Consider the following 27,933-nt stretch of genomic DNA (forward strand, 5'->3'; position numbering starts at 1 on the left):
AACAAAGCAAAACAAAAAGGAAAACGAGCAAAAACAACTACGAATAACTTTCATGTTCAAAAAGGAGCAGGAAGAAGCATAAACTTATTTAATCCCACCCACTTTTCCACTATCTAGTAATCAATAGACTACAGAAATACCTCCTTACAATTACATTATATGTTACGTGTATTTTTTAAAAAATGTATTAATTATATGTATATATCTTTCTATCTATCCATACATACATATATACACATACACACATATACACATTTTCAATAAGCCCAGTAACATCTCAAAGGATACACAACCTACAGATATATATACCCATACCAACATACCCGTGCACCCGCACACACATGAAAATATTGGACAAGGACACCCGATCAAATCTCTACCTCCTCCCTGCAAAAACCACATCCTTAAACCGCTGTTTAACCTGGGCCATGCTCGGACATTGCTTCATATCTTTACTCAGTCTGTTCCACAGCTTCACTCCACACACAGAGATGCAAACACTTTTTAATGTTGTACGGATGTTTTACATTTAATTCCCCCCTCAAATTGCATCCCTGTTCCCTTTTAGAAAACAGTTTTAGAATATTGTCAGGAAGCAGGTTGTTTATTGCTTGATACATAATTTGTGCAGTGAGAAAATGAACCAGATCTGTGAATGTTAGAATTTTTGATTTTAAGAATAGTGGATTTGTATGATCTCTGTAACCAGTTTTATGGATTATCCTTATGGCCCTTTTTTGTAATATAAAGATTGATGATAGCGAACGTGTGTAAGTATTTCCCAAACCTCTGCAAAGTAATGCAAATATGGTGCAATCAGGGAACAATAATGTGGAGTGATTTGTGGTCCAGAATGTGTTTTACTTTACTCAAGATTGAAACACTTCTTGAAATTTTGTTATCTATATGATTTATATGAGACTTCCAGTTTAATTTATCATCTATAATCACACCAAAGAACTTATGTTCAAGTACTCTTTCAGTTTCCACACCATCTATATGAATCTGCACTTGTGCATTTCTAAGGGAATTCCTAAATAAGACTATTTTAGTTTTACTTAGATTTAGCAATATTTTGTTTCTGTTAAACCATTTTTTAAAATTTTGTACATTTCTGAAGTAATTGTATCCAGCAGCTCCTTTAGATTCCCCCAGAACAAAAAATATTTGTGTTGCCTGCAAATAATACTAATTTTGATATATCAGATGCCTATAATATAGTTGTTTAGAGCAGCACTGAAGCCCTCATGTAAGTAATTCCACCTTTGAAGAATTTGAAGCTCTGTGGCCAGTATGGGGCTTGAACCCATGACCTTGGTATTTGTAGCACCATGCGCTAACCAGCTGAGCTAATTGGCCAAACAAAACAAACGGCTAAATGAAGCACCTTTCCTCCACAATCAGAGAAAAAAAGAAGGTTCAAGCTGTGAAGCTGGTGTCATCAGCAACAACATGCTAAGCTAAGCTGACTGCTCAAAGCACGGGTCTTCTTCAGCTGCTGAGAATTTAGAGCTAATTCCTCTGGAACCGAAAAATGGCAAAAACTGCAGTTCCTGTGATGTCCACCAGAGGCTGCAGCAATGAGCCAAACACCAAAGACTCGCATGTTAAAATGTGACACTGAGGAGTCAGTCAGTCCACATGATGCACACCATGGCCAGTTTGGCCTAACCTAATACTCTGACGTTGAGAGTGAGGGGGCGGGGCCAGATTAGAGGGTTCACAGATGAAGGTCATCAGCACAGGTTTGAAACGCTTCACTTCAGGGTCACTGAGTTTTATTTTGAAAGTGCTGACCGGAAGCGGTGCTGTTCATGACTGAGGAATGACAGTGTGGGAGCATCCTGACGTCTTCTGTCGGAGCACAAAGTGGAAACGCACCTCCTCCTACTCCTCTTCCTCCTCATGATGCACGAGCACGCGCTTCATCCTCTCAGAGCCGTTTGATTTCATGTCGGTTTGTTTCCGGTTGGGCTCTAACGGAGATCTCTTTTGTCCGATGGCCTCCTCCTCCTCCGTCCTCAGCATCAGCACCACCGCCGGAGGGCCGTCGGGCCAGTCAGGACGGCCGGGATTGAACCAGCAGCAGCTCTGCCGGAAGCTCTGTGAGTAATTCCCTTTAAAATGCGGGTGAGCGCGTCCTCTGGGATGTTTCAGGTTTCCACCTGCAGCCTGAGCACGCGGAGGGTCACTTTGAGCCTGAGCACGAGCCTCAAACATCAGGAAACTGCTGCAGATGTGCCAGATGTTCCAGTAGCCTCTGGCAGCTCCTGCCTTCACGTTAGGACCACAGACTGTGCGCCTGACGCGATTAATGCCGCGGCAGATGGAGACAGCTGGGTGGAGAGGGGGGTGGAGGGTCTACGGGCCAGAGCACAGGGTCATCTGCAGGCAGCAACCCCCTCCGTGAAATTAGAAATAAAGACAGAGGAGCACAGAAAAGAAGGAAACAGGGCGCAAAATAGGAAACATTGAGAAAAAGAAGAAAATTAAGACGATAAAAAAAAATACAGAAAACCAAACTGTAATAAAAATAATAATAAAAATATTTTTTACAAAAATGTGGAGACATTTGGAGACAAAGAAGCTGCATAAAATAAAATAAAAATCTAAAAAATATGTCGAGATAAAGACGCTACAATAAAAATAAGAATAAAAAAAATAAAATAAAAAAATAAAAACTTGTAATAAATAAATAAAAACTGCACTTTAAGGAACTGAGTCCGAGGTAATAATAATAATAATAAAGCATGAAATTCAAAATAGATGCTAAATACACCAAAAGAATCAAGAAAATTTAAAAAATTAAAATCAGAAACATATCTTTTAAAAATATTAAAAAATCATCGATGGTTAAAATAAGACAAAGAAAGAAGAGAGAAAGAATTATCAGATAATAATAATAATAAATGCTGCAGTACAGACGAATGAGCCCATAAAATAAATAATGAAAGCTGAAAAATTACATCTTTGCAACAAAATGGTGACATGGAATTTCTCTGATATTAGCTGAAATACTAACACTGAAAAAACTCTTGATAATTTCAGTTTTTTAAAGGCTCGTCTGCAGTGAACAAACAGGAAGTTCATGTTTGATGTGTCATTAAAAAAAGGAGCTTTCCTACGGCAGCGACGGCGCATCATGGCGGCGTCTTTGTCTGACGAGTTAGCTTAAGCTCTTCCAACACATCCTGCATGGATTCCCTCCTTACAGGGGACCGGGTTGGACCCTTTTGTGGCCCGGTTATGGCCCCTGGGCCCTATTTTTATTTCTGCAATAAGAAATGTAGCTGATATTTTTACTGATTATAGAACAGCAGGAGCAGCTGTGCACGTCCACTTTCACATATCTGTAGCTCTGACCAGCAAACATGCCCGTGCAGGCCCACAGTGGGTGGGTGTGGGTGAACTGTGGGGGTGTGTGGGCCGGTCAAACACTTATCTGTGGGTAAGCCCACTGCAGCCCACAGTAAACCCACATTTATCCAGTAAGACCTGAAACTTGAGCCATGACCTCACAGAGCGAGGGAGTGAAGGGTGTTTTCTCATTGACTTCTGTAGCACCGCAAGTCTCTCTGCATCCAGGAGTCGCCATCTGCTGGCCACCAGAAGAAATGCAGCTTTCAGCTTTGGCCTCACTTTTTAGCTCTGTGCGTCCATGTGTTTGGTACCATTTTCACTATGTCTGAACTCTAGTTTAGACATACTGAAGCCTCCACCGCCTGTGTGTAGGAGGTGGTGGAGGAACAAGCCCTCGGTTGTGTGCAGAACTCTGATCTTCAGTGACTTCACTCGTTGATGACTTTAAAGCCACTTTCATGTCCTCTCCATCTGTCCCCTCTCCCAGGCTGAGGAGGCCCGACTGACCGTCAAGCGTTCGCCTTTACCGAGTGCAGAACAGCAGGACCTTTCGTCGCAAGTGGCTTCACCATGACAGAGCAGAGATTCAGCGACATGACCGGATGAAACCTGAAAGAACCACGATGGAGAGCAGGAGGAGGCGGGATGTCGACAGGAAGGAGAATTAGGACAGAAACAGCAGCAAAATCCAAAAGCTGGTGTTTTCTTTTTCTGCCCAAAGGTTAGAGGACTTTCTGGACTTTGAGGACTTTCAGCTTCCCGAGAGCCGATGATGTAAAAGAAGACAGCGGTGATGATTGTCCCTCTATAAGCTGCAGCGGCAGATTGTGCAACATACACATGATTGTCCTCTGCTCACAGGAAAGCATCAAAGAGTTCCTCGTCCTTTAGCTGAAATCTGACATCACACGTCACAAACGCACAGCAAATACGATTGTGTTACTGATACAAAGGGCACACTAACCATCCTGCAGGTGTTACAGGGTGGGCAAACCATTTTGGGCATCGGGAGTAGATCCAGAGGGAGACCCCATGATGTCTCACCTACACGCCGGCCTGAGCTCGGAGACGACGGAGAAAGCTCGACTGGAGCTGAACGAGAACCCGGACACTCTGCACCAGGACATCCAGCAGGTACACGGCTGCACCACACACCTGAGTCAGATCAGGCAGGTCTGCAGAGTCAGACAAACCTCAGGTGATGCTGTATCTGCAAGTCACTTCCACCACACTCCTCCATCAGTCACACAGGCGTAGAGACCAGCTGGTGACCCCCAGCAACCACTGGTTGCTAGGGAAGAGTTTTCCCCAACCAGCTCCAAGTAGTTGCACGAGGTTTCTCTGTTCTTGCTGCACACAAAACCTCCTGATTGCTTTGGTTGCTAGCAGTTTGCGTCACGCTTTATGACGTGTCAACAACGCTCGGTGGTTGGGAGGCAAAACTAAACTAAGTTTACGTGCCTCTGCTGATAGCTTCTTCTTCGGTGGTGTGGGGTCACCGCTGACAGTTGACAGTACAGATGTTTCTCGTCATGCTAACAGCTGAAGCATTGTTGGAACTGCTAATCTGCTATTTTACCTGTGCTGGTTTCATGACGGGAGAATCTCACCTCTTCACACATCAGCTACTATTACTCACGTAAAACTAGCTGATGGATGGAAACAGACATTACATTTAATTTTCTTTCAGTTTTCCCTTCACAGAGGAATTTATTTATTTTTTTATTAAGAGATTATACAAACTTTTACATTGTATGCATCTTACATATTTTCTCAAACATTTCTTTCCCAATCATTTTAACCTTTTCTTGTTAAACAAAAGACAAATTAAAATACAAAAACATCATACCAACACAAGAACACAAGAACCGAAAATTGAGAAAAAAGAAAAAAAATGAAGAAAAAAATATTAAATAAATAAATAAAATAAAGTAAAATTAAAAAAAATTTTAATTAAAAAAACAAAAATTAAAATTAAACAATAAATAAATAAATAAAAAAATAGAAGGGGGGGGGGGCTTAAATCCTATGCCTTAAAAAAGAGTAAATTTCAAATTCTTTTCAGGGTGGGTAAATTGCATTGTTCTAAATACTAGAGAAAAGATTTGAGATATTCCACAAAGAGTGTCCACTTGTGGATAAATTTTGCAGAGCTACCCTTCACTGTGAGTGAGATCTTCTCCACCCTCAAGGATGTCTGGACAGTATTAAGCCATTTTGATGCAGATGGAGGCGTGGGAGATTTCCAAAGAAGTAAAATACAGCGTTTAGCAAGAAGGGAACAAAAAGCCAAGATCTCAGTTTGCTGGGGAGATATATTAAGAGGGTCTTTGGAACTCCAAATATGGCAATTAGAGGGTCTTCTTGGATCTGAATTCCAAAAACCCTGAAAGTACGGAAAAGAAATCACTCCAAAATGTGTTCAAACTTGGACAGAAGAAAAACACATGGCTTAGATTGCAAGGGGAGGTGTGACATCTGTCACGTTGGTCTATAATTGAAGAAAAAGTTTTAGATAAACGGGATTTTGAGAAATGGACTCTGTTTATTACTTTAAACTGTATAAGCTGTAGCACATGGTGTACTTGAACGCATGATGAGATTCAGCTCATCCCACCGTGATTCAAACAGTTCAACACCTAATTCATGCTGCCGGCCGGTTCTGATTTTACCTGATGAGTCAGATTAGAGGAAATTTAAATGTTTCTAAGGTCAAGACGTTTATGAGGACTTAAAAAAACCATCAAATTTATGACTGAAGTTTGACACTTTGTGACCAAAAATAAGTCCAAAAACATGCAGAGACAAACAATGAATGAAGCGTGACGACGACGAAATGAATATAATTCACTGACATAAACAAACGTGATCAGTGTCTCTGCTGCCTTTTATTGATGAGTAACGAGTCTGCGTCACGTTTGTTCCTGTTTTATTAAACGAGTCTTTTGTGATGTTTGTCTGACTTCCTGTCTGTCCGTTAAAGGTTCGGGACATGATCGTGACGAGGCCAGACATCGGTTTCCTGCGGACGGACGACGACTTCATCCTTCGCTTCCTCCGAGCCAGAAAGTTCGACCAGATGGAAACCTTCAGGCTGCTGGCCCAGTACTTCCAGTTCAGACAGCAGAACCTCGACATGTTCCAGAGCTTCAAGGTCCGATTCTGTGTTTTCAACAACAAGCCATCAACTGTCTTTTTCAGGAGTCGTATCTGCTGTGTTGTCCCTGACCAGGGGGAAAACTGTAACCCCTGCAGAGGAATCTGTGTCCTTTGGTTTGGATGCGTTGGTGCTGTTCAGGGAAATATCGGTGTTGCATCCTTCTCAGATCTCTGACGGTCACTCCTCATGTCCACAGAGAAATATTTACACACTCATGAGCTGAGAAAGGCGTTCTTGGTCTTATTCATGCAGTTGAAACAGTCTGTGACACCAGGAAGTCTGCAGCAGCTGCTCCTAACTCCTTACCTTTAAAAAAGAATAAGGGAGCCAATTCCCAGCATGTGGGGGGCTGCTTTGGCCTGTGATGTGTACGATGTGAATGTTGCTGAAGTGAAACACCGACGCTTGGCTGCTCTAACACGTGCACACGTTTGTTGTCAGGTGGATGACCCGGGCATTAAGCGAGCGCTGATGGACGGATTCCCGGGCGTGCTGGAGACTCCGGATCAGCACGGTCGGAAAATCCTCATCCTGTTTGCTTCCAACTGGGACCAGAGCAGGTGAAACACACACACACACACACACACATGTACATACATTGATAAATATATTCTTTTGTTGAGGGCGAGAGCTGGAACAACATTGTGCAGTCTGTCACAGCAGAGCTGATTTCTTTGAAACAGTAACAGTCTGAAAAACGAGTTTAACGTGATTTCTAATCTTCACAGTATAGTGATTCATTTCAGAGGATATGATGTTTGGGTTAATTCCTGACATAGTGCTTCCCTCTGACCTGGGTTGGTTTTTGTTTTCTGTGAAACTCGAAGGATTTTGTCTCATTCATTTTCATAAAGATCAACACCTTTCAAAACATAAAACATTCCTGAAACCTGTGCTGGTTTTCTCCCAGTTTATTGGTCCAACAATTCCTTAAATCCAGCATGAAGTTATGGTAAATGGCCTGTATTTATATAGCACTTTACTGGTCCCTAAGGACCCCAAAGCGCTTTACATATCCAGTCATCCACACATTCACACACTGGTGATGGTAAGCTACATTGACTGACAGAGGCGAGGCTGCCGGACACTGGCGCCACCGGGCCCTCTGACCACCACCAGCAGGCAACGGGTGAAGTGTCTTGCCCAAGGACACAACGACCGAGACTGTCCAAGCCAGGGCTCGAACCGGCAACCTTCCGATTACAAGGCGAACTCCTAACTCTTGAGCCACGATCGCCCCATTTTGCTGGAACACTTTTATTTAAACTCTTCACTGAAAACCAAAAACAAGTGTCTAATCCGTCTCTGTGCACCATGATAACGAGGCTGCAGCTATCCAAGGAGAATCTTGTTGGATTGAAGGCAAACAATGGTAGCACGCGATAAAGCAAATACACCCACTGTTTTTAGAGTCTGTAAAATTACTATTAAACTTTTTAGTTTTTATTAAAGGACACCTGCAGGGTTTTGCATTTCAAACACATTTGGAAAAACACCAGCGACCTGTAGAAAAACTTTTGCCAGCTTCCAAGAGAGCAATTGAAGCAACCACCAATGAGAGAGCACCATGCTGTTGACATGTGACTTGGTAGCGAGTAGCCGTCAGGTACAAAGTGATGGACGGCGCCGTTGAGTTCCAGCACTGCATTAAATATTCATTACATCGATTTGTATAAATCTCCTGATTGTTGAATGTTGGAGGCTCTTTACCTTCGGTGCATCGTGAAGTGCTCTGCAGTATGAGGTAAAGATCCTACAGTGCACAGCACGCCGGTGCTGAAACGGAATCAAAATGAAAATCCTTCGTCTGCTCAGCTTCACACAAACGCTGACCGTCAAACCTGACAGAAGCTGATGTCAAAGTTTTGTTTCGAAGGTGCAAACACGATGAAAAAAGCTCACGTTTGCAGGCTCTCTCTCCAGGTAGACTGTTTTGGTTTTCAAAATAAAAGCAGTGACTTCAGACTGTAAATCTTTGCTTGAAGCGAGGCCCAGACTCGCCGTGATGGACGTGCGCGCCCACACACGCTCAGCCGTCACCGCATTGATCCAAAACACAAAGAGGCGAATCATGAGTCACTGCTCCGACTAAAATAGAGCTCGGAGCTGTGGTTAAAGGGCCGTCACGCTCTCCGCAGCCATCGATCAGCTGCTGATTAACACCCACGCCTCCCTCTGACAGGAACTCCTTCACTGACATCCTGCGGGCCATCCTGCTGTCTCTGGAGGTCCTGATAGAAAACCCGGAGCTCCAGATCAACGGCTTCATCCTCATCATCGACTGGAGCAACTTCTCCTTCAAACAGGCCTCCAAGCTCACGCCCAACATCCTCAAACTGGCCATAGAAGGCCTCCAGGTAACCCCGCCCCCCATCCTGTTCTCTGTCTGCGAGGTTCACATTGAAGACGATATGAAACGACCTGCTCTGCTCTCCTTTCCTCAGGACAGTTTCCCGGCTCGCTTCGGAGGAATCCATTTTGTGAATCAGCCCTGGTACATTCACGCCATGTACACCATCATCAAGCCGTTCCTCAAAGACAAGACCAGGAAGAGGGTGAGCTAGAGTTCCTGCGCCTGTTATTCTGACACTAATAACAGACGTTACGAGGTTAACCTTCTCACCTCTGCTCGCTCTCCTCAGATCTTCCTCCACGGCAACAACCTGAACTCGCTCCACCAGCTCATCCATCCCGAGTGTTTGCCGTCCGAGTTCGGTGGGACGCTGCCGCCGTACGATATGGGCATCTGGGCGCGAACGCTGCTGGGACCCGACTACAATGACGAGACCGAGTACACGCTCACCTACGACGCCCTGCACGTCAGGGAGAACTGTGGAGGAGGAGGAGACAAGGACATGATGAAGAGGTGAGGATGAGCGAAGGGGCAGATGGAGGAAGCTAAATATTTGATTTCTTTCTTGAAACATTTACAAAACCTGAACTCACAACAGAAAAACACAAATCTGACCACACACACTAAACAAGACTGACTCACTACACAACGAAAGCAAAGAAACACAATCTAACTAGAATCTGACACGTCACAACATGAAGTAAAACTCACAGAAACTAGAAACTGTTACAGTTCAAAGTAGGTCTGATACATTTATTGTGATATTCTCGTAAAATGTTTCTTAGCTCAGAGTTTTTAAACAGATAAGCCTGTAGAAAGGTGCGCGCCACGCTCCCAAACCCATATATGTATATATATATATATATACATATGTACAGTCTGTAGCCTGTTAGCTTGCTGAATCAGTGGGATGTCCATCTTTCATATACAGTCTGTGTGCTGTTCATCTCATGGGAGGAGTTTGTGTTTCAGGTCTCAGTCGGCGGTGGAACCAGGAACTCTGCGACAGACGGACAGAGAGACCAGCACACCGCTATTGGCCCTGGACTGAACACACGCACACACACAGCATCCACGTTAACACACACACACACACACTCAGGACCAGCTGTGGATTAAGCTGGTGTTTTGCCCTCCCGTCCTGTTGATCTGAACTCTGACAGTGAACTTCCTGAACAGCACACACACACACACACACACACACACACACACACACACACACACACACACACACACACACACACACACACACAGTCTGACCTGTCTCTGAGCCGTCCAATGCCTCTCAGCTGAGCCTCTCTCCAGCCAGCAGCATCTGTCCTGATGTTCACAACAACAAACAGCAGCAACACAAACACACAAATCAAACGTGTGTGTGTGTGTGTCATTGTCTGTTGTGCACCAGCGGCGTGCGTTTATCTCGTGACTTCACATACGTGACAGGATGAAGTTTCTGTGAACAGAGTCAGAAACAAACAAACAAAAAGGGCCAAATGTGACGGAGTTGAAACTTTATGTAAAACCTCACAAAGACGTTGCTATGGAGAAACGGTTACAATCAAATTTAGATTTAAGAGGGTTGCACCAACAAGGTTCATTTAAACATTGACAACATTCAGTGACAACATTAAATCCAGTTCTTCTGTTATTTAGTTTTCTAACAAAGAAAACTACTGCTCCCATTTTGCTTCCAGGGATAAAAACAGGAAGTACAAGGTTGCCATGGAATCAGTCCAATAGCTGAATTCAGTATTAGCAGTTACTGTTTGCAGTGTGTGCATAAATGTGCAGGTAGCTGTTGCTGGGTTACTGCGATACCGAAGGAAGCTTAAAATCGTGGTTATTCTCAAGGAAGTTCTGCAGGCAGTTTGTTTTGGTCGTTTATCCAAAACGCCAAACATCGTTGTAGCGATATGTGAGTCACGCTGAAGCTGCTTCATGTCTGTGTTTCTGGATTCATCGAGTCATAACTCGAAAAGCTTTTTATGAGCAATAATGCACATTTGTGCAAGTTAATTAAATTAGCGGCGTTATATCTGGATTTTTTCTGGGATTTTATAAAATAAAGCAAATATACTTTATAATAGACAAAAAAGCCACTCAATTTAAATTTCACAAGTCAGTTTTTCTATCACTGAACAGATCTGCGACGTGTCTGAGTAAAAGTGGAGATAAAAACGAAAATATGAGACATTTTTAAATGTTTTAGATCACATTAAAGATTTATTATCGCTAAAAATCTACATAGGGTTATTATATTTAGCACATAAGATATTTTTGTAGTGTAGCTATTAAATGTACTGTTAAGCTTACACCCACCCATTTGTTACTGCTGCAGTATACAGCTGATATAGTAAATTAAACAACTCGAAATCTTTAATAATATCAAGAATAAAATAAAGAGTGTTTTAATAAAATAATAATTGAACAGCTTGGGTTTATTTTTGACATCACAGCACGTCTGAATCTTTAAGAAAAAGCCTCTGTGGCTTCTCAGCAGCTAAACAGCTAAATGCGTCGGTGGAGCCCAAAAACGGAGCAAAAAGAGACCAAGTACTAAATTCATGGCGTGGAGACAGATACCAGTTCAGATGTCTGAAATGCAGCGCGTGCTCTGCTGCCCCCCAGTGGTCAAACTGCAGTAAAAGCTGCTTTAAAGAAACATTTTGAATAAATTTAAACGCGAGTCTGTGTTTAAAGGAAATCCTTTTTGGTGAAACCCAACCTTCAAACCTCTGAATGTGAAAATAAGCTTTTAGTTTTTATGATCTTTATCTGAATATGAACGAAAACTGTTTAATTTGAGCCAAATCTTTCTGCAGCTTTGGGAAAATCTCCGTAGGAAAGAAAGGAAGTGCAGGCGGGAACGTTCCCGCGGCTCAGCCAGTGAGGCTGGCGTAAAGGAGACTTCACTTTGGTAGAATAGTTTCACCTATTTCCACCTACTTTGCACATGCATTTCAAAATAAAAGCTCTGGATCACATGCATGGAATAATTTTGCTGTGGAGAAACCACAGGATGCCAAACTCTCACCTTTACCCTCTCCTGCAGTGAAGGAAAAGATTGTTTGTTGTTTTTTAATCTAATGTATTTGAAGATTGTATATTATTATTATTAATATTATTGTTATTCGTATTATTGCACTGCAAAAAAGTGACACACCGGGCTAAAATGTTATCCTGAGATTTTTGAAGTCGATTCACTTCCTGCAGCAGAGAAGATTCAGGTTTCAGTTTAACATGCAGGTCGATGATTTTTCTCTGAATATACCGTCGAGTATTTGTAAAAAACACAACGGTGACTTTGTCAGATTTTTTTGCAGTGTGTACGATTCATCATCAGGGCTACACTCGATCTTCACCCGACTCCAACGTAATGTATTTCCTTTCAATGAATGTAAAGAAGTAAACATTTACACCAAAACTGCTCAGTGTGCTTTATTTTGACAGTGTGTCTTTTATTTTGAAGGGCAGACTGAATTATTTTTGGCTGTGAACCTGACTTTTTTCCTTCTTTAGTCATAATAAGGTATGTGACGTTTGTACGCCTGGCTAACGGGGCTGGAGAGCACAGGCTTCACAGCCTCCAGGTTTTAGTCTTTTCAGGATTAAAATAATCCCGTGACAGCTCTCAGACGAGTCGAGACAAACGAGCTGGAGCACAGCACGAGGAACCAGAGCCAGCACACCTTCAAACACTTTCACCGCCCGCCGTAAGATCAGCTGAAGAACATAGGAATGGAAGAAAGCCAGACGAACAAACAGAATCAGAGACCGTTTATGTTTTTATTGTTTTTATTTTTAATACAAATATATATCCTCTTCTGTGACACCCCGCGTGACCGTGTTATTGTGCAAAAGTGATGAAAGAGTGAAATTAAAAACCCGCCTGGATGGAAAATAAAATGCATAGTGGTCGAGCTAAAGTTAAGGCTTCTTGTTTCACGCTGTTACCGAGCTGCTTTGAATCCACTCGACGGACGTTTTAGTGTTTTAAGTTTAGCGATTTACACCTAAACACACACACACACACACACACACACACACACTTTTAGTTTCATGTCTTTCTTCAGAGCAGAACGATCTGTAATGCCGCGGCGATCCGGTCCATTCCGGTTTAATCGAGTACCGTATGAGTTCAGTTTGATGGCAGTCAGTAGTATGACCCCGAACAACGACGCGTCCATCCTTCAGGCTGATGTTTGGTCCTTCGACCGTCTTTAGTAGTTTATCCACACGCGAGCAAACAGACACCACACCTCAGCCCGGCTCACACTCAGACTGTCAGTGTTTGTAACTGTTTGAACCACAGAAGAAGAAGAAACCCCGCCTCCGTCCTCTCCTGCGATTCGCCCTCCCGCCGCCGCCTGCCGGTTCTGGCCGGTCTAAATCGGGCTCAGAGTCTGGCGCTGGTGCTGCGTTAGCTCCGGGTGCCACACATCCACGATGAAGATGAGGCGGTAACTGTCGGCGTCCTGCCAAACCTCGTGCTCGAAGGAGTCGTCGAAGATGAGGATTTTACCTTCCTCCCACTCCCTGCGGACAAGGACGCAAAAGAAGGGTTTACAAGAGTTTCCTCAGCAAAACAGAAGGAAATGAGACAAGGTGATGAGGAAATAAGAGAAAGAGGTGAAACTAGGAGATGAAATGAGGAAAGATAAGGAAATAACAAGAAGCACGGGAAGGAGAGAAGGTTACAAGATAGAAAATAAGAAAAGGAACCAAAGAGGAAATAAAGAAAGAGACAAGGGGGGAGACATAGGGCAGAAGGAAGGAAGCAAGAGAGGACTCCACAAGGAGAAGAGACATGCAGAGAAGAACCAAACACAAAAGGTAAGGAAAGGAAAAGAGAAGGAAACAAAGAGAAGAAAGTAAAGATGACGAGACAAGAAAAGGAAACACGGAAGGTTGAATTGAGGGGAGAAAAAGAGATACAGCTAGGACAGGAAACATTGAAATGAGACAAGGTTAGAGAGGACAAAGAAGGAATTAGGTGACAAATCAAGGAGAGGAAAGAAGAAAAGGAGGCAAAATGAGGAGAGTAGGAAGACATGATGAAGGAAAAAAAGAAATGAAGAGAGCCAGAGAAGAATTTGATGATGGAGGAGGAGGACGGGAGCGATGGAGGCGGGCGGCGTACCGCGTCTCATTGGTGCAGCGGATCTTGCAGCCACGTTTGGGGATGACGAGGCCGAGGTGCATCCTCAGCCGGCAGTTGGTCGGCCCGGTGTGTGGCCACACATGAGTGCCGGGCTGCATCACCGAGAACTTAATCTGCACGGAGACAGGAAGAGCGGATCAAACACGCCGAGTCGCCTCAGACCGTGAAACGCTGCGAGAAATCACATTCATGGCACATCTGCACAGCTGTTCCTTCAGGATTAACCTTCACAGCTTAAAGTGAAGAGACTCTCCTCATCCTCAGAGCACACACTGCAGAGGACACGCCCCTTGTTATCTACGGCGAGCCAACAGCGTCAAAATTCATCTCATTAGTTTTTCCCTGGTGTCTGTTGCTCTCTATCGCCCCCTGCTGTTTGTAAATGTCATTCTAAGCCAGGGGTGGGCAATCTCAGTCCACGAGGGCCGGTGTCCCTGCAGGTTTTAGATGTGTCCTTGAACCAACACAGCTGATTTAAATGGCTAAATTAGCTCCTCAACATGTCCTGAAGTTCTCCAGAGGCCTGGTAACGAACTAATCATGTGATTCAGGTGTGTTGACCCAAGGTGAGATCTAAAACCTGCAGGACACCGGCCCTCGTGGACTGAGATTGCCCACCCCTGTTCTAAGCCCTGCCTGACCTTTATTAACAGGGGTGCACATAAGTGGTCCACAGGTGCACATTCGCTGTCAAAATAAAAGACGCGCACCAGATAAGAAGTTGCAACGCGCGTTTGCGTACATATAAAAGGCACTGTTTTTGTCCGCTAGAGTGGGATTTTCACAGCATATTCTGCACCACATCTCTGTGCGTTCATCATTTATTTGAAGCCAGCTCACCTATTTTGACAGCGAATGTGCACCTGCGGACCACTTATGTGCACCCGTGTTTATTAAATCTACGAGAGGAACAAAACCTGCACTTCCACTACTGACCACTTGGGGCTCCCACAGTGAGTCTGCCTGTTAAAATCCCAAACTTTACCGCAGAAATAACTGTGTTTACAGCCTGTACCTGTCCTCGCTTGCAGCCCGTAGCTTCAGGGAACCTCTCCAGCAGTGCGCAGGTTTTCGGGACACCCTGACAGGCGTTTCCAACTTTTCTCCCTGAACGTGCACACAAAGGAGAAAAGATATTGTTCATAAACACAGTAACACAGCTTTTAGTCACATCTAAAAACTGTAAAAAACATAAATGCCCTGATACCTCCCACAGACAGAAAAAGGGGACAGTTAACACCTGTAATAAGAGGCAGGAGAACACCTGATTGGATTATAAAATATCTCCCATGCACCTTGTTGCCAGAGCGTGTACTGGCCCCAGTCTCCTTTCTCCCTCAGGTTTTCCTCCTCGGGTACAAAGTGTCCGGTGTTTTGGTCCAACACAGCCAGAGCCTCATCCCTGATGGTCTTCCAGCTCCTCTCCAACACCTGAACGCGGCACACAGAAAATCTCTGACGTTTAAAACCTCGAAATCGCACACGTGAATGTTCTCGCAGTCCGGCAGCGCACCTTCACCAGGTCCGTGTATCCGGTCTCTTTGGCCGTCCACCAGGGCTGAGCCTTCAGGCCGTTCACGTTGTAGAGCGATCGCTGCCACAGCGATGCAAAGTGGCCCCGTTTGTGACCCAGTTCGTACCAGTCGTACGCCTGCAGACAGAGACGTGTTTAGGACAACACCACACCCAATAAACGTCTCAGAGCCACACTGAATATTTCCACAGGTAGCGGTGAGGTTCAGCAGTGGCCGGTTAGCTCAGCGTGGTGCTAATAACGCCAAGGTCATGGGTTCAAACCTCATACTGGCCATGACGTGTAACTTTAAGCCTCACATAGCTTGTTAGCTCCTTCACTGGGTCTCGATTTAAAGAAAAGCTTTTTTAAAAAATGTATCTAATTGTTCAGACGCTGATTAAATACAGGAACATGTGGAGAAACTGGCTGCAGACTCAAACCCAGACAGCAGACACACTAAGTCTTCATGTGGGCCACTTTAGCTCAGCTACGTCACTGACAAATGTGTTGGCCCAGAAACAAACAGACCACTTTTTCACTGTGTACTGCACCCTGAACAACAAGAGCAAGAACATCATTATGGGCCAATAGAGTGTGATGCTAATAACATGAAGGTCTCGGGTTTGATCCCCTTTATCGCCTGGTTACTGTGTTCACAAAGTTGGGTGTGAAGATGCGATCACACACTCGTGTCGTTAACACGGCTGCAGTGGCATCCCTGTGAGGTTTGATGTGATGTGCTGAGGTTTAACTGGCCTGTAAATGCGAGTGAAACATCTCAAAGGCAGGCGTTACTCACGCTGTTGTCTCCGACCCTCTGCAGAGCGTCTCCGAGGTGGAAATAAAAGCGCCCGTCGTCTGTTCCCGGCTCCCCTGACTCCAAGCCCTCCTGGAGAGAGAGAAGGGGAAACGTGACAGTGACGTTCAAATTCTGCACGATTCACATTTCTACGTGGTTGAGGCTTAGATGGCCATATTTGGGATATCCTTTCCTTTAAAGTTTGGCTATGTTTAGTGTGGACATCCAACTTTGAAACAGGAGATATATGACAGGAAACAAGGAAAGGCAGACTGTGTCTATTTTAAAGTTTACATTCAGAACAGGAAACAGTTTTCTCTTGCCCATTTGTTTCTTGAAATCTAGTATTTCATAAAGTAAATGTGGTTTCCTTGACCATGTATATCACAGTTCCCATCATGTTGGTGAAACACGCTGAAGGTCCCACATGTGCACACAAACATGAAAATGTGTGTGCTTACTTTCAGGTACGGTATGCTCTCTGCGATCTTGTTTTCTGACTTCAGGATGAATCCGTAGTGAACTTTAGCGAAGCCGTTGTCAGGCGCGACTCCCAGAACCTTAGTGGACGGAGCATAGAGAACAGAGAGCCAATCAGAGACCTTTACAAGGAGAGAACCGCCAAAACAAAAACCTGAAATAAGTCGTGTGTTTGCTAAAGCTATTGAAATTCGCGCACCTCTTCGTAGACCTTCTTGGCCCCATTGTTGTCACCTAGCAACAGATGAGCGACGCCCAGGTCGTTCTTCAGGCCGATGTCTTCAGGAAAGAGCTGAACCAGCCTTTCCAAGGTCGCCAGAGATCCTCGCATCCGACCTGAGAATATAAGAGGAAGTCAGAATTTTGGAAAAGTAGTGTGGTGGGTTAGCTCTGGTTATTACCCTACAGTCAAATGAAAACAGGAAGGATACACGGCCACTCCACGGTCTCTGTATTGACCAAAGAGGGTGGATTTGTAGCGGTAATAATGAACTGCTAGCGAGTGATCGAGAGTTAAAAAATATTAAAACAGAGCTGTAGTTACGGTCCTGTAAAGCTGTTATGGTCCACTGAGGGGACGGTGGGGTCAGCAGGTCGGCTGGTTAGCTCAGCTGGTTAGAGCGTGGTGCTAATAACACCAAGGTCATGGATTCAAGCCCCATACTGGCCACAGAGCCTTTAGATTATTTAGTAACTGCGCTCATATATGTATTGATTTTACTACATCTGTGTTGCATTACTGTGGGCGTTACCCAGGAACTGCTGCCTCTCAGCTCGTCTCTTCAGCGTGGCTCTCAGGAGGTCAGAGGTCACGTCAGGAAGCTCGGCGGCCTCCCGGTAGGTGTTGATGGCCCTCTGAAGCATGTCGTTACTGCGCAGCTTCTCGGCCATGTCGTCCTCTGCCTGCACACAGAACCATGTTAATGTCGCGTGCCTGACGCAGTATCAGCTCGCCGTGACGCAGGACCATCGCGTACCTGGGCTTTCCCGTAGCGAGCGCGGGGGCTCTGCGGGTACTGCTGCACCAGCCTCTCAAACGCTTTCAGCGCCTCGTCCGGCTTCCCCTGACACAGAGGGACAAACACACTGATTACATCAAAGCCTCGGCAGGTTTAATGCTGAAGTTAGCGCGGATCCAGACACGCGAATGTTTATTCCTGAGACGAGTAAGAAAGTTACTGCTTTCTTTTACTGTTGTGTTTGATCTGCGGCTCGTTAAACTGTTGCCTTTGTTTTATATCATTTTACTACTTGCTACATTCTTGATACATTGTAGAGACATCAGATATATGTAGCAAAGAAACCTGTCCCTTGTCAGGTTGCATCTGTGGAATTTCTTGCCTTCTTAACGGAGGTGGGACCATCAGCTGTGTTGTGCAGAAGTCAGGTTGGTGCACAGCTGACAGCCAATTTGACAACTGTTAGCATTCCCATTATGGGAAGAACCAATCAGCTAAGTAAAGAGAAACTACAGTCCATCATGACTTTAAGAACTGAAGGTCAGTCAGTCCAGAAAACTGCTAAAACTTTGAATGTGTCCCCAAGTGCAGCCACAAAAACCATCAAGACTACAATGAAACTGTCTCACATGAGGACGCCCCAGGAAAGAAAGACCCAGAGTTGCCTCTGCTGCCCAGGATACATTCATCCGAGTCACCAGCCTCAGAAATCACAAGTTAACAGCAGCTGAGATTAGAGCCCAGATAGATGCCACACAGAGCTCCAGTAGCAGACACATGTCTACATGTTCAGAGGAGGCTGTGTAAATCAGGCCTTTATGGTGAAACAGCTACGGAGAAACCACGACTGAGGAAAAGCAACAAGCAGAGATTTGTTTGGGCCAAGAAACACAAGGAGTGACGACCTCATGAATTCCAAGAGTGTGAAGAGCAGTAATGAAAGCAAAGGGTGGCTGTTTATAAGAATCTCAAATATAAAACATGTTTTGAGTACTTTCAAAGTTCTTGTTTACTACATAACTCCATATGTGTTCACTCATAGTTTTGATGCCTTCAGTGAGAATCTACAATGGAAATAATAAATAATAAAGAAAAAACATTAAATGAGAAGGTGTGTCCAAACTTCTGACTGGTAGTGTCAGATGTGTGTGTGTAAAGGCTGCAGACTTCTATCCAATGAGCAGCATTTGGCAACCGCAGGGAGAAAGAACCCTAACAGGAAGTGACCTCTGCACTCTGAGCCTGTCGCAGCAAAACTAACAGCCCTGATAACTGAGTGGAGTTTGATGTAACGAGGAGACTGATTTTAAACTAGTTTGGTATTTTCATACAGCTCCTAGTTGCTAAATGCACCACAATACCCGACTGTAGCAAGAAAACCCGACTGACAGACCAAACTGAGGCTGAATAGTGAAAGCAACACTAAGTAGGTTTTCAGGATAATGACTTTGGTTGTGTCCGAGTTTAGAAGCAGAAGATTACAGCTCGTGTCTCTCAGACATGCTGCGGTTTATCAGATTGTTTCATTTGGACTCAAACTGTCAGGAAGACGAGAGCTTCCTGAGGGCTGAACATGAGCTTTGTGTTTTATGTCTAATTGAAGATGATAGTGAAGGAAACCTGCAGAAAGGTGAGCACACTGTGAGCATCACGCGGGGTCGGCCGTCTGTGTAGGTGTTTGCAGGTGTTATTTATGTATTTAGATTTTGTACCTTCTTGCGAAGCTTCTCTGCAGCATCGATTTCTGCTTTGATGGTTTTATCGAACTTGTTCAGTAATTTCGGTTTCTTCTTCTTTGCTGGAGAAACAACAGAGAGGAAAAGATTTGATGATCAAACTGCAGAGAAATAAAAAGCACGAAGCTGAAAATCTGCACATTACAGTCAGTTTGCACCTTTTTCTGTCAGCTTGTCCTCGGCCTGTTTCTCTGAGGTTCCTGGACGGAGACAGAATTACAGAGTTATCGTCAAAGATGGAGAAGGTTTCGGTTTTTCAGCCGCTTTGTCTCGTTTTTGTGTCTGGGTGTGTGGTGCAGGATGAGATTTCAAACTTAAAATTATGATGTAGTTTAACTGAATGTCTCAAAGGTAGGTGGAAGGTTACAGCGCAGGTTTAAAGGAGTCATGTCGTAAACTACAACGCAGATTTCCTGATGAAGCATAATCCATGCATGAGGGGAAGGAAAACAGCAGGAGGTGTTTAAAGCACGTCTAACTGGGAGGAGGCCCAAGGCAGGCCGAGGAGGCACTGCAGAGATTATGTCTCTGCTGGCTCAGCTGCAGGGGGCGCTCTCCTCTGGACAGAACGATTCAACTCAGAATAAATCAGTAAATTTGGACCAAAGTATAATGTTGGTGTCTCATATGTTTCCTTTTATTTGGCTTTAGTGAAACGTGTCTGCTCAAACGAGCTCGGCGAGCTCACCCTCGGCCTCCGTCTGTTTGGGGGTCTCACTCTGTGGATCCACGTCTGCTGCTGCTTCAGGCTGCCTCTCTGCGTCTACGACTGGCTCTGAAAGCAGGAAACAAAAGACGTCAGTGAAGACTGAGAGGTTGACAACTCTGCTGATCATGCACCCTGAGCTATCATTTATATCCAGACTGTGATTCAGGCAGGCTGTGAACACTCCTGCTGCCTTCAGGAACATTTGGACACTGTTCATAGGTGGGTTATCCAAATCCTCTCTCCCTGGTACGATCTCTGTGTGGATGAACAGTTGGCGCAGCTGCAATAAATCTCCTCTAAACCAGTACAGCACAAAGATCAGAGATCAGGTGGAGATGAGGCCGAAATTCTTTTTGCATTATTGAAAAAGGTGAAAAAATGACATTCCAGCATATCTGTTACAGAGGAGGGGGATAGTACAGGCATGTTATGCAGAGCCATTACAATCCATCCATCCATCCATCTACCCATCCACCCACCCTCCATCCATCCATCCATCTACCCATCCACCCACCCTCCATCCATCTACCCATCCATCCATCCATCCATCCATCCATCTACCCATCCACCCACCCTCCATCCATCCATCCATCTACCCATCCACCCACCCTCCATCCATCTACCCATCCATCCATCCATCCATCCATCCATCTACCCATCCACCCACCCTCCATCCATCCATCCATCTACCCATCCACCCACCCTCCATCCATCCATCCATCTACCCATCCATCCATCCATCTACCCATCCATCCATCCATCCATCTACCCATCCACCCACCCTCCATCCATCCATCCATCTACCCATCCATCCATCCATCCATCCATCCATCCATCCATCCATCCACCCATCCATCCATCCATCCATCCATCTACCCATCCACCCACCCTCCATCCATCCATCCATCTACCCATCCATCCATCCATCCATCCATCCATCCATCCATCCATCCATCCATCCATCTACCCATCCATCCATCTACCCATCCACCCACCCTCCATCCATCCATCCATCCATCCATCCATCTACCCATCCACCCACCCTCCATCCATCCATCCATCCATCTACCCATCCACCCACCCCCCATCCATCCATCCATCTACCCATCCATCCATCCATCCATCCATCCATCTACCCATCCATCCATCCATCTACCCATCCACCCACCCACCCTCCATCCATCCACCCACCCACCCTCCATCCATCCATCTACCCATCCATCCATCCATCCATCCATCCATCTACCCATCCACCCACCCTCCATCCATCCATCCATCCATCTACCCATCCATCCATCCATCTACCCATCCATCCATCCATCCATCCATCTACCCATCCATCCATCCATCCATCTACCCATCCATCCATCCATCCATCTACCCATCCACCCACCCTCCATCCATCCATCTACCCATCCATCCATCCATCTACCCATCCATCCATCCATCTACCCATCCATCCATCCATCCATCTACCCATCCATCCATCCATCCATCCATCTACCCATCCATCTACCCATCCATCCATCCATCTACCCATCCACCCACCCTCCATCCATCCATCCATCTACCCATCCACCCACCCTCCATCCATCCATCTACCCATCCATCCATCCATCCATCCATCTACCCATCCACCACCCTCCATCCATCCATCCATCCATCTACCCATCCATCCATCCATCCATCCATCCATCCATCCATCCATCTACCCATCCATCCATCCATCCATCCATCCATCCACCCATCCATCCATCCATCCATCCATCCATCCATCCATCCATCCATCCATCCATCCATTCAGTTCAGGGTTGCAGAGGCTGGAGTCTATCCCAGCTGACACAGTTTCAGGACATAAATTTGTTTATGAATTTGTGAACTTTAGGAGGACCATGTGACCCCTGTTCCAACCCAGGGGGTCGATGTGGACATTTGCAGGACTATAAATCCCTCGGATTAAACTGGACTGGGTTACTGAGTCGTCTGTATTTTCGGAGGCGGCTGAGGTCCTTCAGCATCTGTCGGACAGAGCTCGGGATTTTCTATGAGTCTGTTGTGGCCAATGCTATCCTCTATGTCAGCAGTCCCCGACCTTTTTTGCTCCACGGACCGGTTTAATGTCTGACAATATTTTCACAGACCGACCACTAAGGTGTTGCGGATAAATACAACAAAATAAAATGCTACGACCAAGACAAAACCTGGTATTTTATGAATATAATAATAAACATGAATTCACTGTGTAACTTTACTAGCAGTTTCCTCCTGAAATGGGCCAACAACATGAGAGTAACATCCTCCTCTTTGCCCCTTAATGCTCTCTGGTCGCTATGGTAACACGTAAATATTTCTTTCAAAATAAGACACACGACTACAACACGGGAAAAGACCCGGGGAAACCGAGTTAACGATGGAAACCATAAATTTTACACCTGAGCCTCAACTCTCACGGCCCGGTCCCGGTCCGTGACCCGGGGGTTGGGGACCGCTGCTCTATGTTGCATGCTGGGGCAGCAGGTTGAGGGTCGCAGATGCCAACAGACTGAATGAACTGATCAACAAGGCCAGTAATAAAGTAAAATGTTAATCATATATATTTAATCTCTGTAATATTCTGGATATTTATAATTGAGCTATTTGTATATATTTTGTAACTTTAACGTAACTATTATTGAACTTAGTTCAGTCTGTTACTGCGAGGGCTGCACGATTTTGCATAAAATGAGAATCACGATTTTTTTGCTTAGAATTGAGATCACGATTCTCTCACGATTTTCTTTTCCAATATAAATATTTATTGCACTTATTAACTGCACATCAACTTCGTAACAGTTGAAACTGAACATAAAAACAATAAATGCCTCACATTTTGTTGTTGCCGCAAAATGTTGTACAGCTTGAAATTCCGTCTCCACCGTTGCTCGACACTGCGTGTATAGAGCAGGTAGTGCAACAATAGAAAAATAGTTGCGGGACGGCACTGTGTAGCGTTTGTCTAGGGTGTTGATCATTTTCCTAAATCCCCTCGTTTTGCACAGTGTTGATGGGAGCCATATCTTTGGTCAGGTGATAAGTAATAGCCTCCGTAATTTCTTTGTGAGTTCGACGTGTATAGGGAAGCGCTGTATAAGGTTCCCGTTATTGATGTTTTGGTGGTTGACCGGGACGGATTTTCTCCTGTCACTTTCTCGTCATCCCTGACGTGCTCTCCGTTGTTTTTTCCTGCCAATTTGAGCATCACATGGCACAGCTTCTGTATCACGTGGTTGTCATTTGTTGAGCAGGAAGAGTGAGCGCTTGTTTACATGCAGATTACGTCCCGGATCAAAATGCGGTACAATCGTCGTCGTCTTTTTTTTTTTATTTTTTTTTTTTAATCGTTGTCATTTGGAAATGAGATCGCACATGAGTATGAATTGAGATCGCGATTTTCTAACGATTAATCGTGCAGCCCTAGTTACTGCTCTTACTGTCCTGGAGCGACTGTGACCACATCACGTCCTCTGGGATCAATAAAGTATCCTGATTCTGATAAACAACCCCAATCAGTCATTTTAGTGAACAGCTTCATGTTGTACAGGTTAAAGGTGTCAGAGTCACACTGGATATTTCCACAGGTAGTGTCCGATCACAGAACACAGTAGCCAGTTAGCTCAGCTGGTTAGAGCGTGGTGCTAATAATGCCGAGGTCGTGGGTTCAAGCCCCATACTGGTCATGATGTTTTAACTTCCATCTAATTATTCAGATGCTGATTAAATACAGAAACCGGCTGCAAACACATTGAGTCTTAATTTGGGCCACTTTAGCTCAGCTATGTCACTGACAAATGTGTTGGCCCAGAAAGAGGAAAAAGCTGGGCATGAGATGTGTTGTAGAGAGAGTTTGTGCTAGATGCATTAGGCCCACGTAGGTGTTTTTACCCCAGACATACTCCAAATGTGGGTCACAGTCAAGCAAAACACTCAGTGGTCTCTGTGAAAACACAACATCGTCTATCAAAGTAAAAATAACCTGTAGTGAGTGTTTTAGGCTGAAGCGTGTACTGCAGATACCTGCTTCCTGTGTCAGCTTGGAGCTCGTCAGGTATTCTGCAGACTCCACTGAAGGACAGAAAGTCAGTGATTCAGATTCATGTATGACACACTCCACAGTATCAGAGCTGTCGGACAACCACGCTAATCTCATTTAAACTGATTAAATAATGGATCGCTTATACACAGAGAATACTTCCTATCAAAGAGAAGACATCAAATTTGATCTCGCACAGAGTTTCTGTGATACAGGGAATCTCTGAGATCGCTGTCTTTGAGACACTTTGAGGAATCAAACAATCAGAGTAAAGCAGGACAGCTCCATCGGGCCTCCCTGAAACGATCATCCTCACCAGACGGAAGAACATCACCACACATGAGAAGAGGCTGACCGTTAAAAACATGCACATATATGAGTAAAAGTAGTAACTAATCTGAGCCTGACTCACCTGTGCTTTCCTCAGTCTGACGCTCGGCCAGCAGAACTGCAACAGGAAACAAAACCACCACCATCATCATCGTTTTTATCTTTTACCACAAACTTCCAACCATAATAATCTGCTCGTGGTTTCTGCCCTCACACTGCTGCTGTCTCACCTCCAGTGGTGTCAATCGTGTTGGCTTCATCGCCTGAAGAAGAGGACGAGAAAATGAGCGATTAACGTGAAGGCTGTAAGGTTTAGTGACATCACAGAGAAACAGAGGCCGCTCACCGTAAGGATTGATGCTTTCCCGAGGATCATCTACGACAAACAAAGACACAGACGTCATTATTATTATTGTTCGTGATCACGTGGTCACACACGGAGCAGCAGGTGGAGGAATCAACGTGTGAGCACACAACTAAAATACTTTAAGTAATCTAATTACATCCAGGAAACTAAGTACAGTGTGAAATGTCACATTTAATGTAAGCTGGCCAAATGAAATGTACTCGTTTGGTATAAAATCAGTTTAGATCAATCACGCTTTCCTTAATTATTAATTAATTTAATAAGTAAACTTTTGATTTGATATATTTCAGCTGCTTTTTACTCAAAATGATTCCTTCATGTTCACGAGTTTAAAGAATACATCTGACAACAGACGCGGCAAATTCCCTCTGTTCCTTAATCTGGACAGGATTTACTAATCGATCCTCTCAGTTTATCAGTCATCTGATTTCTGGGTCTCTACATGCTGTTAGTTAGTTTGAGAAAAAAGGACAGTTTTTCATTTCGGAGCATTTTGAAGGACCTCCATATACAAGCTCCATCATCTTCATCACCATTTGTCCCATATATCCTCCCTTTCACCTCCATCTTTAAACCTTCACCCTGACCCTCCACCCGCTCGAGAAGAATAAGAAACCTTTTTTAACCCCCGCCTGGTTGTATTTAACTGACCTGGTACAAAGCTGTCTTCTGCTGGCGGAGGGAGGGGCACAGCAGCTAGAGGTGAAAAATGAATCAACATCAGTAAAATGAGTTAGAGCACACACACACACACACACACACACACAGTAACGAAGATGTGTGGGAATATGTGGAAGGTGAGGAAGAGGATGAGGAAGACGCAGCAGTCTGAGCCGTCTGAAGTCACTCGCTCCACTGTAGTTTTAATAAACTCCAAATATGAAACAAGCCCCACGATGTCTGATGAAACGAAATGCAGCACAGGACAGAAGCTCACTACCCAAGCACGGCGTCCCATCATGCATTGCACGGAAGGAATAAATGCAGAGAAGAAGAAGCAGAGCAGCTCAGCACAACAGAAGTGTGCAGCGATGCAGCGTCCCTTTACTCCTCCAGCAGAGGGCGACCTGCCACATCTGGACTGTAGCAGCTACGAGGTCACGAACAAGCAAGATTAATGGGTGGCAGGTGTGTGGTGGCTCTTTTAACCTGCTGGATAGATATCCTGGTCTGGAGCCGATTATCTCTCCAGAGTTTGGCTTAAAAAACAACAAAGTGTGACATTTTCATCGATCTTTCATTTACAGTCCGCCTTAACTTGGATACAGAGTCTGCCCAGAAGGAGTGTGCTTCATAGAGCCTAACATGAACGACGTACAGTTACAGCGCTGCAGTATTCATCAGGCTGGAGAGCATCTGCTTTAACCTTTGGTCCTAATGCTAAAGTCAGTTTTATCCTGACACTGGACGGATTAGGAAATAACTCCGTCTGCTTTCAGCTAAATTAATTTCACTTTGATTTGGTGACTAAATAAAAGGAATAGTCTGAACACACTAATCTGCAGACACGGCCTAAGTCTGAGTTATAGCGGCTGTTAATGTTTAAACGTGGCAGGTTTAAAGTTTCAGAGCTCTAACGTGCAGCAGTCACGTTAAACAGCAGCAAAACAAAGATTCTTTCTGTTCCTCTCATAATGTCTCTGACTAAAGTTAAGCACAGCTCATTCTATTCACTTTGGGTCTAATGATTCGCTAAACGCCTGCTCAGTGCCTGAAGCAGAGAGCCGGAGTTACAGACACAGAAGATAACCATTACTGCAATAACTGCCATCTAAAAGTCGGGTTTTAGGTTCTGTTAAGCCGGGCTGTTCATTCAATGTTGAACACGTTTTTGCACGCAGATTATTTAAAAACCTCTGAAAGACTGAAGTCACAGAGCTCACTAATAAACTTCTGTGTGTGCTTCAAAGCTGAACGGGGAGCACCGCTCCAGTGATGCACTCAGAGTTTTGTTTGATTACATCTTTTTAAAAACTACAATCCATGAAAGTGACACAAAAAGCGGTAACAGGTTATAAACAGATCCACAAAAACCAAACATTCAACAGAAAATGGTGTCAGTCAGTGATAACTGCTGTGTTTTTGTTCTTCATATTAATCTGTGAAATGTAAACAGAAATACAGATGCAGGCGTGAACATCTCATCATCCAGAGGAAGAAGGAGAAGGAGAAGGTGGAGGCATGCAGCAGCAGCAGCACCAACCTTGGATTTCAGACTCCACATCCTGAGATCCAGAAGCTGGACCACACACACACACACACACAGAAAGAAGTCATAATGTTACCATCATGACATCAACAGGTGAGGGAGCCAATCAGTGATCCCACAGGTGTGTGGGGCAGCAGGTAATGTGAGCATTCAGACTCATACAGGTGCTGTGGATACGACGAGGCCACGCACAGAACAGCTTCACTTTCAGCCACGTGGAGTCGACTACATGATTTTGTGTTTGTCGCTCTCAGTCAGTCAGGTTAGTCCTCATGTGACAAACGACTCAGGCGTGCCTTAAACTCTTCAGAGACCTGCAGATTTGGACCTTAAACCTCCTTATTTTATTTTATTATATCAACAGCTCAAACACTTTGTAGTGACAGATCTGCTGGTCTCAAAGTTATTTCTTCTTCAGGTAACTTGACTGAATTTTTCCTTCACTCAGCAGACTTGCTCACGCATACCTGATTCGCTCTCTCTGGGCGGAGTCACAGATGGCGCGGCCTCTGTTGGCTCGACGTCTCGCGGGTCTGCAGCTTGCTGATTGGCTGTTTCAGCTGCAGGCTTGATGGTTTCTTCAGTTTTTAACACTTAAAGTTTACAGGATAAAAAGAGGAATGACTGAAGTAAGATTAAAACATAGCTGGTGCTGGAACAAGTTAATGCTCAGTGTAAACATCATGTGTGATTTATGACAGGTAAAAGCAGACAGTGATTATATT

General features: G+C 44.6%; 2 protein-coding genes across 6 annotated transcripts in view; one reads left to right on the top strand and one right to left on the bottom strand.

Annotated features, from left to right (window-relative positions):
• Nucleotides 1-1,144: 1,144 nt before the first annotated feature.
• On the top strand, nucleotides 1,145-12,286 carry LOC134634794 (clavesin-1-like). The gene is made up of 8 exons (XM_063484170.1): nucleotides 1,145-2,105; nucleotides 3,848-4,494; nucleotides 6,344-6,514; nucleotides 6,962-7,080; nucleotides 8,703-8,877; nucleotides 8,965-9,075; nucleotides 9,163-9,386; nucleotides 9,846-12,286. Exons 2-8 carry the CDS (start codon nucleotides 4,393-4,395, stop codon nucleotides 9,922-9,924), a joined length of 981 nt encoding a protein of 326 aa, XP_063340240.1. The 5' UTR covers nucleotides 1,145-2,105; nucleotides 3,848-4,392; the 3' UTR covers nucleotides 9,925-12,286.
• A 364-nt stretch (nucleotides 12,287-12,650) lies between these two features.
• LOC134634711 (aspartyl/asparaginyl beta-hydroxylase-like) overlaps nucleotides 12,651-27,933 on the bottom strand; it is a 44,099-nt gene continuing 28,816 nt past the window's right edge. For 3 of the 5 annotated variants that reach the window (XM_063484051.1, XM_063484048.1, XM_063484050.1), the window contains 20 exons: nucleotides 27,676-27,801; nucleotides 27,203-27,238; nucleotides 25,651-25,695; nucleotides 24,979-25,008; nucleotides 24,863-24,895; nucleotides 24,715-24,750; nucleotides 24,287-24,334; nucleotides 20,213-20,299; nucleotides 19,683-19,724; nucleotides 19,501-19,586; nucleotides 17,807-17,893; nucleotides 17,582-17,732; nucleotides 17,029-17,165; nucleotides 16,811-16,909; nucleotides 16,350-16,439; nucleotides 15,548-15,685; nucleotides 15,330-15,465; nucleotides 15,050-15,141; nucleotides 14,014-14,147; nucleotides 12,651-13,409 (listed from right to left, as the gene is read on the bottom strand). In XM_063484051.1, the coding sequence (XP_063340121.1) occupies nucleotides 13,259-13,409; nucleotides 14,014-14,147; nucleotides 15,050-15,141; nucleotides 15,330-15,465; nucleotides 15,548-15,685; nucleotides 16,350-16,439; nucleotides 16,811-16,909; nucleotides 17,029-17,165; nucleotides 17,582-17,732; nucleotides 17,807-17,893; nucleotides 19,501-19,586; nucleotides 19,683-19,724; nucleotides 20,213-20,299; nucleotides 24,287-24,334; nucleotides 24,715-24,750; nucleotides 24,863-24,895; nucleotides 24,979-25,008; nucleotides 25,651-25,695; nucleotides 27,203-27,238; nucleotides 27,676-27,801 (1,784 nt within the window). In that variant the 3' untranslated portion in view covers nucleotides 12,651-13,258. The remainder of the gene's footprint in view (nucleotides 13,410-14,013; nucleotides 14,148-15,049; nucleotides 15,142-15,329; nucleotides 15,466-15,547; nucleotides 15,686-16,349; nucleotides 16,440-16,810; nucleotides 16,910-17,028; nucleotides 17,166-17,581; nucleotides 17,733-17,806; nucleotides 17,894-19,500; nucleotides 19,587-19,682; nucleotides 19,725-20,212; nucleotides 20,300-24,286; nucleotides 24,335-24,714; nucleotides 24,751-24,862; nucleotides 24,896-24,978; nucleotides 25,009-25,650; nucleotides 25,696-27,202; nucleotides 27,239-27,675; nucleotides 27,802-27,933) is intronic. The other 2 variants (XM_063484049.1, XM_063484052.1) reach the window with 2 other exon arrangements.

This window comes from Pelmatolapia mariae, linkage group LG9, assembly GCF_036321145.2.
Source record: "Pelmatolapia mariae isolate MD_Pm_ZW linkage group LG9, Pm_UMD_F_2, whole genome shotgun sequence".
Classification (NCBI taxonomy): Eukaryota; Metazoa; Chordata; class Actinopteri; order Cichliformes; family Cichlidae; genus Pelmatolapia; species Pelmatolapia mariae.